This window comes from Rhinopithecus roxellana, chromosome 18 (assembly GCF_007565055.1).
Source record: "Rhinopithecus roxellana isolate Shanxi Qingling chromosome 18, ASM756505v1, whole genome shotgun sequence".
Lineage (NCBI taxonomy): Eukaryota > Metazoa > Chordata > Mammalia > Primates > Cercopithecidae > Rhinopithecus > Rhinopithecus roxellana.
In genome coordinates, this window is record NC_044566.1 from 95,096,201 (window position 1) to 95,108,722 (window position 12,522).

At 39.3% G+C, this 12,522-nt stretch overlaps 1 protein-coding gene across 2 annotated transcripts in view; it reads right to left on the minus strand.

Moving 5' to 3' along the window:
* Positions 1-380: 380 nt before the first annotated feature.
* The window catches only part of IPO5 (importin 5), a 49,256-nt gene continuing 37,114 nt past the window's right edge, over positions 381-12,522 (minus strand). The window contains exons 19-26 of one of the 2 annotated variants that reach the window (XM_030922030.1): positions 10,715-10,887; positions 9,310-9,421; positions 9,169-9,224; positions 8,106-8,228; positions 6,246-6,465; positions 5,115-5,343; positions 3,526-3,667; positions 381-2,916 (exon numbers count right to left, since the gene is read on the minus strand). In XM_030922030.1, coding sequence (XP_030777890.1) covers positions 2,830-2,916; positions 3,526-3,667; positions 5,115-5,343; positions 6,246-6,465; positions 8,106-8,228; positions 9,169-9,224; positions 9,310-9,421; positions 10,715-10,887 — 1,142 coding nt within the window. In that variant the 3' untranslated portion in view covers positions 381-2,829. The remainder of the gene's footprint in view (positions 2,917-3,525; positions 3,668-5,114; positions 5,344-6,245; positions 6,466-8,105; positions 8,229-9,168; positions 9,225-9,309; positions 9,422-10,714; positions 10,888-12,522) is intronic. The other variant, XM_030922031.1, reaches the window with a different exon arrangement.

Consider the following 12,522-nt stretch of genomic DNA (forward strand, 5'->3'; position numbering starts at 1 on the left):
GATTACAGGCACCTGCCACCACACCTGGCTACTTTTTGTATTTTTAGTAGAGATGGGGTTTCACCATGTTGGCCAGGCTGGTCTCCAACTCCCGACCTCAGGTGATCCACCTGCCTTGGCCTCCCAAAGTGCTGGGATTACAGGCGTGAGCCACCGACCCCGGCCGGCAAGGTGATTTCTGTGCAACACAGAAAACTGATGCAACAATACTCCTAGGCAGAATGAAGCAATTAAGTAAAACATTTACTTAGCTCCTTAGCCTTTCAAGTTGCTTGAACAGGCACCCACTCAAAAGATTAGATCATAAAAATATAATGCTTGCAAGACTGTAAGCTCCCCCCCCCTTTTTTTTAATCATCAGACCAGGTGCACCAAGGCCATTTATTTGGTTATGTCTTTACTGATGGTTCTGTCAAACTATAACTCCAGAATTATAAGGTTGCCTCTGATTACAGAAGTGTCAAATTAGCTTTAAGACAATTTTACTTTTCTTTAAAGATACAGCATTTTAAAAATACTCCAAATTGAGTTATGCGAAAGATTCTAACACTTGTGCGTGTAACTTGTTACAAAATTCCCAGAAAATCTAAGAGCCACACACATTTTTTTCCCTCCAGAAACAGCTTGCATTTATAAACAATATATATCACTTGCTGACATCAAGACCCCTAAATTTGGTACAAAAGCCAAGAAAAAAACTCCACGAATTTTCATCTTGCATAGACAGAATGAGGTATTAAAAATGTTTCCCCAGGTCCTTTCAAAGAATTGTTAGTTCATGGTACATCCTGCAGTTAGTTCTGAGCTCTGGATTTCAGAATCATGTCACACTAACAGCATTTACTACCAACCTTCCCTATTAACTTGATTCAACTCCAATTACCTCTTTGCTTTTCTGCTTTCACCAAGGAGGACGTTGCCAGTCTGCATTGAACAGAGCACTTCTTTCAGAGTTCTTAGAACCTTGCTCTACGTCCATCTCAGGTGTGAGCGGTATGTGACAATACCACTAGTGTTTAAACTGAAAGGTAGGAGGTTCTTGCTCCCAAAGCACTTAGCGCTGTGCCCAGCAAACACTAGGTTCTCCCAAACACATCCTCTGACCACACTGTCATCTCAACTCCTGCAGGTGTGCCATGTTTCCAACATGTTTCTTTTCTGAAAGTGTAGTAATAAAGTGTAGTCATAATTTAAATTTTAAAAACCTACATTGCTCTAGCTGACTGGCATCAGTACATGAATTGGCTTTGCAGATGCTACACAAGAAAGCAGAAATGGGTTGTCTTGACACATTTTTTACTCCAATTCCCATCTTTTTCTCCCAAGAAATACAGGCTATAAAGTTCCAAATATTACCACACACATTACAAGAGCCCACAGGTATCCATCCAGTGAAACCAAGGACTGCGCAGGTGAAGTCATTTAATATTTTGTTTTGCTAGATTCGGAAACCTCCAGGCAATGGTGTTGTGCTGCAAACGGAAAATATATTTGAAGGGCATCTGCTAACAAGTAAACCATCTGTATGTAATCCATTCCATTTTCTATTCCATTTCAGATTTAGTTTTAATAAAGTAATACAAATCATTTAAAGAAAAAACCTTTAATTTAAAATTCTGATCTATGCATAAAATTCATTTTTATATCACGGTTAAATTTAGTACAAACTATAAAAATGTTAACACTGAAGTTTTCAACAGAAGTCTATTAAGATGCCTTAGAAAAATTAAACAACAGCAAGTCATTTACTGCTATGAGGTTAATACATAAAGAAACATTCACACATTTTACTGAAATTTTCAGCAAATAACTTTAGCCATAATACTTATAAGTTCAAAAGTTGTGTGTGGCTCTACAGCAATTATAATTTGCAATGAAAACACTAAGCCAAATCTTTTTGAGCTAATCAGAACAATCCTAGCTACAAAATTGGTTGGAATTTGCAAACCTTAAAAAGAACACCAATTGTGAATGGAATAGGTATCATAACTTAGCTTACAGTGGAAGATGGTAAAAACTCGATGCTTAAGTCTGAATTGCACAAGGAAAATATTAGGGGAAAAAACACTCAGCTATTACTGATAGCTATTACTTTAAAAAAATATTAGATCATTCTTATATTAAAAACATGAAATGAATCCAAGCCAGACAGTACTGAGTTTTTACACAAGCCTCTTTTGTATTCAATGTTGTTTATTGAGGAGTGAATAAGAGACTACTGCCAGACATGCCAATGACACTTCACATTCAAGGGCTGGAAGCTGGAAAGCTTCCCAACTGAGTCACTGTATAAGCCTTCTGGGAAAAAGAACCAAAGTGACATCAAATATGCCATCTTCATGCTTGTTGTCTGTCATCAGTTTTTTTCAACGTTTGGGTCTACTGGTTTGTTGGGTAGTAGGCTTCTTTCTACCCTACAGAAAGACTCACACGCCAATTAACAATGAACACTGAGTGCAGAGCAATCTGTGTGAACACACATCTGCGCTGAGTAACTGTTCTTAAAGCTGTTTTTCCTTAAATTTCCTTATGTCTAACGAGAAAAATTAATTTGATTTCCCTTTCCCCTTCAGGTGGGTGGGTTATACCAATAGAAAAATACTCTTCAGTGCTACTGCAGGGCTTCCAGGAACTCCTTCACTGGTCTGGTAGAAATCCATGGAAACTCCATTCTGCAACACAGCGCTGCTCTTCCTGCTCATGGCTCTCCAAAATGGCCTACACACAACACTACCGCTCTCTTTTGCTCAAAAACAAAACAAAGAAACCTAAACGAAAGGGTAAGCGTTTATTTGTAGTTAGTTTTCTGGTGGGTGACATTAAGGGCCTTCACGCAGAGTTCAGGAGCTCCTGAATGGCGGCCTGCTGCTCAGGACTGAGCTGTGCTATGCACTCAGTCCACAATCCTCCAGAAGTCTAGGGAAAAAAACATGTTCACAGACTTAGACATGGCAAAATGCTCATTTGGAAGGATTTTAATCATCATCATAGGTAGACTGTAATAATGCCAAAATACCTTCTCCCTAGGTAGTTTATTTTGATGAGTATCATTGTAAAAGCAAGAAATCTGTTCATTTTTTTAAAGTTCATTTCATTTACAGTAAGGTTTCTTCATTTTTGCATTGATAAAGCTACACAAAGCAGGTAACATCTTAAAGTAACCCATATACCACATGAACATAGGAAGTAAAAATCATCTAAAGTTTTTTGGCAGGTGCCAAGTTATTATTAAATCTCGGTTTTTTTTCTTCAGATAGGCAGAAAAACTACACATAATAAGCTTGTGTTAAGCACCAACTGGTAGGCTCAAAATGTCCTAAGATGAAGGTTTTAATTCTAACAAATAATAAGAACATATGGATGGATTACATTAAGTATAATCCATTTGAGGCTTACAGACAAGAGACTATGAAAATATAAAAATAAAATTCCCTTAGCTATTAGATTTCTAGTTTCTTCTCATAGAGGAATATAAAAACAAAAAGGCTTTATCTCCCCTTTCCCAGTTCAACCAAATCAGCTTACCTGTACTTGGCGAACGACATTGGCCAGACGTTTGGCACAAGGATCTTCATGTTTAATTGCCTCGTGCATTTCTCCTTCCGCAATTATACTAAATATTTTGGGCAGATTGGTATTGTTTGGGCCAAGAACAATTGGATGATTACTGACAAATGAGAAGAAAACCTTAGTAAGTGAAATTTGTAAGGAGAAATATGATTATGTGTTCACTAAGAAAACCAGCCATTCTTATATATGAACTCTTCATTTCTTCCTAAATTAGAAAAAAAAAAAAATACTGGACTCATCTCTCAGGATTGTTTTAAGGGCCAAACACAACAGAATGCTCTAAATACCTTACAAATAATTTGTGATGTCTTAAAAAAATGTATTACTAAGAATAAGTTTCTTAACAAAATAAAATTTTATTTTGCTACTACAAAATTGGTTCTAAAATAACTCTGAAGTTCAAAAAAATTATATAAACATTTCAAGAATAAACTGAGAAATAAACTCAGGCAAGTTTAACAGGAAAAAACCTAAAAGTGAATTTAAGAATTCTAGTCTTTGTCACTAAGAGAATTTCAGAGTAGTCGTTTTCAAGGGAGATGATCAAATAGCATGATTAAGACCTGGTCTGGCCGGGCGCGGTGGCTCAAGCCTGTAATCCCAGCACTTTGGGAGGCCAAGACGGGTGGATCACGAGGTCAGGAGATTGAGACCATCCTGGCCTACGTGGTGAAACCCCGTCTCTATTAAAAAACACAAAAAACTAGCCGGGCGAGATGGCGGGCGCCTGTAGTCCCAGCTACTCGGGAGGCTGAGGCAGGAGAATGGCGTAAACCCGGGAAGCGGAGCTTGTAGTGAGCCGAGATCGCGCCACTGCACTTTAGCCTGGGCGACAGAGCGAGACTCTGTCTCAAAAAGAAAAGACCTGGTCATTTCAGATGCAGGAGCACGTAGACTGCAGGATGGCTGTTACATTCCTTAATGATGTACTCAGTGGAAGACTCAAACCCATTTCTTATGTGAACCTGAACTTAAAACAAGCATGGAGAATATGCCTGTTGGCCTATTGCTATAAACTCCACTCGTTGTAGCCCTTGAATTTATTCATAACCTAAAAATAATAATCAATAGTGACAGAGCTTAGATCTGATTATATTATGGGGGGAACTTGGACTTAGAAAACAGACACTAAACAACATGCCCTTAGGCCAGGTTTGGTGGCTCATGCCTGTAATCCCAGCACTTTGGGAGGCTGAGGTGGGAGGATATCTTGAGGCCAAGAGTTTGAGACCTGCCTGGGCAAAACAGTTAAGACCTTGTCACTACCAAAAAAATTTAAAAATACAGAAATAAATAATTAAAGTGCTTCATCTGTTGAATCTAATTTCATAAAGAATAACTCAAAATTAGACTTTATTATAAGGACAATGTTAACCGTGATATGGTTTCTTAATATGACTTATAAAGACAGCACTATTATAAACCTATCCAACTGAGGACTGTGCAGAGATCATTGGTTAAACCTTAAAAGACCGATGTTAAGCAAGAAAAATCAGGAAGCACTGTGGAGGGGAAGGAAATAAGGTCACAGTCTGCTTTCTTACCTTTCAATCAGGTCACACAGATAATTGAAAGTCTGAACAGCTTCTTCTTTATCTTCATGTAGTGGAAGCCAAGACAACCAGTGTGGAAGGACCTCTTCAACATTTACACAGTCAGGCTTGAACTTCATGATTTTCCCTACTGCTGAGATGCAGTTCTCTGTAGCATTGACATTTTCTTTGGTCTTAGAATCCGCAGACTGAATAACTCTTACCAGGAGGGGAAGTGCTTCTAAAATAAGCATTTGAAAGAAGTTCAGCCAAAACCTCACATTTTCATGCAAATGAATATACATATTTTTGGTTTTGGTCCAGATATTGATTATGGTAAAGAAATGTTAAAATGTATGGGAAGTGTTGTCTTCTTGGCTATGTCATTACAGAATGGTAACAGAGGGGGACTGCCACAGCATGGACAGGAGCACTAGTCCTCTACTAACTTAAGAGACCCAGAGAGATTAGTGGCCTCCAGATTTATAGTACTCACCACATCACCCAAGGGTACTGCAGCTTTAAAAGCTGCTTAACTATACTCCCCAGTAAGTTTTAAAAGTCCTATTCTGCCGGGCATGGTGGCTCATGCCTGTAATTCCAGCACTTTGGGAGGCTGAGGTGGGCCGATCACGAGGTCAGGAGATTGAGACCATCCTGGCTAACACGGTGAAACCCCGTCTCTACTAAAAACAGAAAAAATTAGCCAGCTGTGGTGGCACGCGCCTGTAGTCCCAGCTACTCAGGAGGCTGAAGCAGGAGAACTGCTTGAACCCGGGAGGCTGAGGTTGCAGTGAGCCGAGATTGTGCCACTGCACTCCAGTCTGGATGACAGAGCAAGACTCCATCTCAATTAAAACAAAACAAAACAAAACAAAAAACTCCTATTCTAAGGCTATTGTATATCACCAAAATGCAAAGAGAAATGCACCCCGGAAGGCTGGGGGCAGGGGATGTCTTTGATTCTATTTCTACGAGAATAAATCATATCTTTTTATCATCTAGAATCCTAAATGCTACAGATGAGATGTTTGAAAACAGACTACAGCAGAAATAGGCAAATAATGTTTGGGAGTGTGGTAAAGAGTAAAGTGGGGATACACAGGATGTCTGGAATGCACGTAACTGAATAAGCAAAGGTACCTGTACAAAAAGGGCGATAATTATCTCCACCATACTGTGCCATGACTCCCAGGCCATATGCAGCTGCTTGCCTGACTTCTGGGCTGTTGTCACATACATATTGGAGCATTGGTCTTAAGAAATATTCTGCATATTTAAATGAGGCTGGACTACAGTGTTCTATGACATCATCAAAGATGCATAATCCCCATTGTCTGTCTGGCCATGGTCTATGTGGACACTACAAAAGAAATTCTCTTTTAAGCTTCAAATACTGGTGTACATAAAGAATGTAAAGAAATATTCACTATAGACTATCTGTTTACATTGATATTCCTGATATAGGCAAAAGAAAGAAGAAAACATAGTAACAACCACTTCTTGTGACCAACGATATTCAATAAAATACATAGATTTAATAAAATTTAGGTTTCAAAGACATGTGTGATTTGTTACAGAACTCTACAATCTGACATTATCACACAGAAGGACTGACAGTGGCAGCACTGTATATAAATCTACTTTGTAAAAAAGACAATGGTACTGCTACATTAAAAAAATACAATAATAATAAAAGCTGCAAAGATCTTAACATATAGTATTTATTCAACAGGCTAAGTCATGTGTGCCTGAATCTTTTAAAAAATGTAATGCACTACTTAATACAATAAAATGCAAAATTGAAAGCCAAAAAGAAAAATTCCAAACATCTGATGACAGCTGCTAATTTATAATATATTTTAAAAAAACCCAATACACGGCTGGGTGCGGTGGCTCACGCCTGTAATCCCAGCACTTTGGGAGGCCGAGGCAGGCGGATCACAAGGTCAGGAGTTTGAGACCAGTCTGGCCTATACGATGAAACCCCGTCTCTACTAAAAACCCAACAAAAAAAACACAACTAAAGATACAAAAAAAAAAAACCCCAAAAAACTGAATAGGCCATTATATGATGTGTTGATGTAGGCCCATAAATGGAAACACATGTATCTACTACCGTGATGGGGGGTGTTAATGGTGCTGAGGCCATACATGCACGGGGGCACAGGCACATGGGAAATCTCTGTACCTCCTGTTCAATTTGGTTGTAAATCTAAAACTGCTTTAAAATAGGAAGTCTAGAGCTGGGAGCAGTGGCTCATGCCCGTAATCCCAGCACTTCGGGAGGCTGAGGCGGGTGGATCACAAGGTCAGGAGTTGGAGACCAGCCCAGTCAACATGGTGAAACCCCATCTCTGAAAATTCGCTGGGCGTGGTGGCGTGCGCCTGTAATCCCAGCTACTCAGGAGGCGGAGGCAGGAGAATTGCTTGAACCCAGAAGTCGGAGGCTGCAGTGAGCCGAGATAGCACCACTGCACTCCAGCCTGGGCGACAGAGCAAGACTCTATCTTGAGAAAAACAAACAAACAAAAGTCTATAAAACATTTTTTAAAACATCAAATATATGGGTGAGAGAAGGTTAAAAAAAAAATATATATATATATATATAAGCTCATTATCCATAATCCATGATTGCTGGTAGTACATAACAAAGATAATTGAATTATTTATGGTCCACTAAAAAAGAAGTAACCATTCTGTTTCCTTTTATTAATTTAGGAGGGCATATATAATCTGAAATAATAAAAATAAATCACTTGTATGTCTTTCAGATGTGTTAGAACTGAACTGGCCTATGGAAAACTAAGTTAGGAATCTTCGAGCACACAATGAATAAGAAAACGTCCAGGGTAATGCAGTCAACTTGATAAAATCAAAGATGTACAATGGAAACAATCATTTCTGAGACCCATTTTAACTTCAAGCATTAGATTTTATGCTGCAGTGAAAAGAATTCTAGGTTAACTATCCAAAACAACTACTAAGAAAGGTAACACTTACAATGAGGTTGACAATTAATGGAAGCAGCTGTTCAAACCATGGTAATACCTTTTCTTTGTAGCTACTGAATATTGAATGTAAAATATCTGACACTTTGGTCAGAATATAAACATCATTATCATCCTAAAAAAAAAAACACACACACACATACACACCCATATGGATTAAAAAGTATATTTTCTATTACCAATAGTAACATTTATAAAAACCTTAAAAAATGCAGAAAATCAATTTCTCATTCCTGTGTTAAGGGTAAATCAAGAGTCTAGAGACTGAAGTCAAGGGTGGGTTATCATGTCTCTTACTAATCAAAGGCCAGTCTTGGAAAGACAAAGGTGTGTGGCAAGAACTGTATTTACTGCAAAGATTTTCCTCAGAACACAATTAAAATAGATGGGTTGAAAAATTATCTCTAATTTCTACATTCTGAAATGAAGGTGTTTTTACTATTTTTACTTTGTTTTCAGCAGAATAATCCTCACTTCGGGGTGGATGGTGGGGAGAATGGGGTCCCGCTGTTAGTGGCAATTTGGGCCTACAAGCATGTGGGCACCTTCAGGAAGCTGGTACTACCTACATGGTAGCACTGGCCCACCAAGTGGCCACAGATGAGATGCTGGACTCTAAACACACAATGAAGTATGCTTGACAGTCCTAGGTGGTTTGATGAGAGAACTAAGTAACCTGGTGAAAAAGGCCCCAGACGGTCAATAGTGTGACTCAGGGCAATCATTTCACACTGGAATTTCAGGTTACTCATCTTTAAAACAGTGAAAGCACCACAAAAAACAAATGGTTGTTGTGAGCAATATGTAAATGAACTAGGAAAACCTCAAGGTGTTTTGCTGAGTGAGGTATTACAACAAAATGCACATAGCACCAAAAGACATATCAGTTTAATTTCAAATTACTCATTCATAAATTAAGAGGGGAAATATATCCAATTCCTCTGCTAAAGACTGATAATTACATCAGAATGACAACTCACATATATCAGAAACTGAGGCATTTACAAGTCTTTCAGATGCAAGTGATCATGTAAGTTCCAAAGGGAAAAATTTACCTCATCTTGTAGTGACTCTTCGACCTGTTCATCATAGTCTTCATCTTGTCTTTTAACTAAAACATACCCAAATAAATGTTTTTAAATGATCACCAAAATGGTCAAGGATTGTATTCAGAAATAAAAGCATGGAAAACTTACCTTGTCGTAATTCTTGATTTTTAAAATGTTCTTCAAGCTTTGCTTTCAATATACCTCCCAGTTCTTCAAAGTGTTCATTATTAAGGCATCCATCTCCCATTACTTCAATGCACTAATGAGGTTGAGAAAAGAAAACAATCCATAAGATTAGGGGTGTTGAGAGTCTAAAGTTAAACTCCACTAAGAATCATACGGAAAAATGAACACAGTTCAGTATCCTGGAAGATTAATTATTTACATATGCTTAGCTTGTATTTGTTAGAATGACAGCATTGTAGAGATTGGAGTTAGAAAAAACATTTTCTTTTAAACATTACTGAGCACACCTAGGTGCCAGGCATCATGCCAGGTACTGAGGATTCAAAGATGGAGCACACACACACCAGCTCCTAAGGAGCACAACTGCTATATCCATACTCGGTACACACAACATAAAAGAACACTGAAGGAAGGGTATTAGAGGTAGAAGAAATAATATAGGCAAAGGTATGGAAGCACGCTTTTTTTGGAAAAACAGAAGGAATTCTGAATTACAAGAGTGTAAATAAGGACACATAAAGATGCTGAGAAACTGTAAATCTTCAATCAAGATTGGAGCAAACTACAGTTGTGCAAAATGGGAGTGACACTGTATGAGAAAGGAAGTGATTCAATGAAGAGCAAGGCAGTGCTTGAGGAAAACAGAATGAACTGAGAGCAAAAGAAAGGAGATATCTGGAGTAGACCAAGGGGGCTATTTCAACGGCATGAAAAAGAGATGCGGCAATGAAAAAAAAAACAGAGAGGAACTGAGGAAAGTAGAAAGAACAGAAACTAGAGATGATACCCAAGCTTCTGTAGTTGGATTATTAAGTACAAGACTAAAATACTATTCAGAATTTCTTCTCTTTTTCCAAAGAATGCATGCTTTCATGCTGTTGCCTGTATCATTCCCTCTAACTATACTGCCCTTCCAAGGCAAATTTACCCTCTTTAAAAGAAACATAATAATACCAAAATATTAAAACAAAAAATTTAACATTTTTATTTTTAAAAAAATCATACACTACAGCACATAAAAATTTATTTAGCTGGCCTACACCTGTAATCCCAGCACTCTGGGAGGCCGAGGTGGATCACCTGAGGCCAGGAGTTTGAGACCAGCCTGGGGAATATCTACCAAAAATACGAAAAGTAGCAGGTGTGGTGGCACATGCCTGTAATCCCGACTACTTGGAAGGATCACGCATGAGAATTGCTTGAACCCAGGAGGCGCAGGTTGCAGTGAGCTGCGACTGTGCCACTGCACTCCAGCCTGGGTAACAGAGTAATACTCTGTCTCAAAAAAATTTTTTAAAAAACTTTTAGCAAGACTAATAAATGAACATACCACCTTATACATATTTTTTAAGAGAAAAATATTCACCTTTGCAAAAGAATGCATTATTTCTGAGAGGACGTCTGAATCTGGTTCTGTACCAATGGCCTTAATTAGAGCATCACACATAAAATGCCACATCTGTGTGAGATACTCAGGACCACGGACTCTTGCACACTCCAGGAGAAGAGGCATGGATTCTGCTGCTGCCACTCGAACACGTTTGATTGTTAAGGAACCTCAAAAGACTGTTTATTATTTCACTTAAATGTTAAAGGGTTCAATGCATTAATAGTAGTGCTAGGCAACTTCTGTTTATCTAAGATATCCAAGAGCTTGTGTTAAATATAAAGCATGTATGAAAATAGAAAAGACATACCTCCCATCTCCTCTGTCACCTATAATAGTGGCAGGAATGAGTCCAGCAGCAGTGAAGGGCTGCCTACTGCTCAAATGCAAACCAAAATACAAAAATGACTATGAAAGGACCTATGACCATTAGCATGCCTCAAGGTGTACCTACCTCAAAACCTTAGGTAGTATCTGTTTCTAATAAATGCAACTCAAGCATTTCCCTGAAAAAAACCACCGAGGACCTCTTCCTATGCTGGCCTTTTCAGTTTTTCAATAAAGATTAAATTGTCTTTCCCTATAATCTCATTTACAAAATAAGGTCTTGATAACTTCCTCTTAAAAGCAATTTCGCTTTGTCCTCTGGCATCCTGGGAAGTAGGTCTTTGCTGGGTAAAAGCTGTCTTCTGTAAAGGACACCACTATAAGATATTGTAGGCCGGGCGCGGTGGCTCAAGCCTGTAATCCCAGCACTTTGGGAGGCCGAGACGGGCGGATCACGAGGTCAGGAGATCGAGACCATCCTGGCTAACATGGTGAAACCCTGTCTCTACTAAAAATTACAAAAAAAACTAGCCGGGCGAGGTGGCGGGCGCCTGTAGTCCCAGCTACTCGGGAGGCTGAGGCTGGCGTAAACCCGGGAGGCGGAGCTTGCAGTGAGCTGAGATCCGGCCACTGCACTCCAGCCTGGGTGACAGAGCGAGACTCCGTCTCAAAAAAAAAAAAAAAAAAAAAAGATATCGTAAGAGGAATGATGACAAAGGGGCTTTGGAGTCAGAGAGATCGGGATTTGTGTCTGGGCTCTAACATTCTCTTGTGTGTAAAGACATAACAATGTACCGGAAAATATTAATTTTGACTATTATTATGTTAAGAAGGATATTGGAATGCAGTTGTGGGTGGATCACCTGAGGTCAGGAGCTCGAGACCTGCCTGGCCAAAGTGGTGAAAACCCGTCTCTACTAAAAACAAAAAACAAACAAAAAAACAACAACAAACAAAAGTTAGCTGGGCATGGTAGCGCATGTCTGTGATCCCCGCTACTTAGGAGGCTGAGGCAGAAGAATCACTTGAACTTGGGAGGTGGCAGTTGCAGTGAGCTGAGATCGTGCCACTGCACTCCAGCCTGGGCAATAGAGTGAGACTGTCTCAAAAGAGAATGCAGATGTATCAAGTGACGTTTCCCCCTAAAGGTGCTATCCACATTGGAAATGGAGGATTCTCACTGCTACAGAAAGTTGACTATCTATCGCTGGTTCTCTAATCTATTAAGACAGGTCTTTGCCAGGCACAGTGGCTCACGCCTTTAATCCCGTAACTTTGTGGGGCCAAGGCAGGAGGATTGCTTGAGCCCAGGAGTTTGAGACCAGCCTGGGCAACATAGGGAGACCTTATCTCTACAAAATAATAATAATAATAATAAAAATCTAGCTGGGCACAGTGTTGTGCACGTAGGTCCCAGCTACCTGGGAGGTTGTGGTTTCAGTGAGTCCTGCTCATGCCAC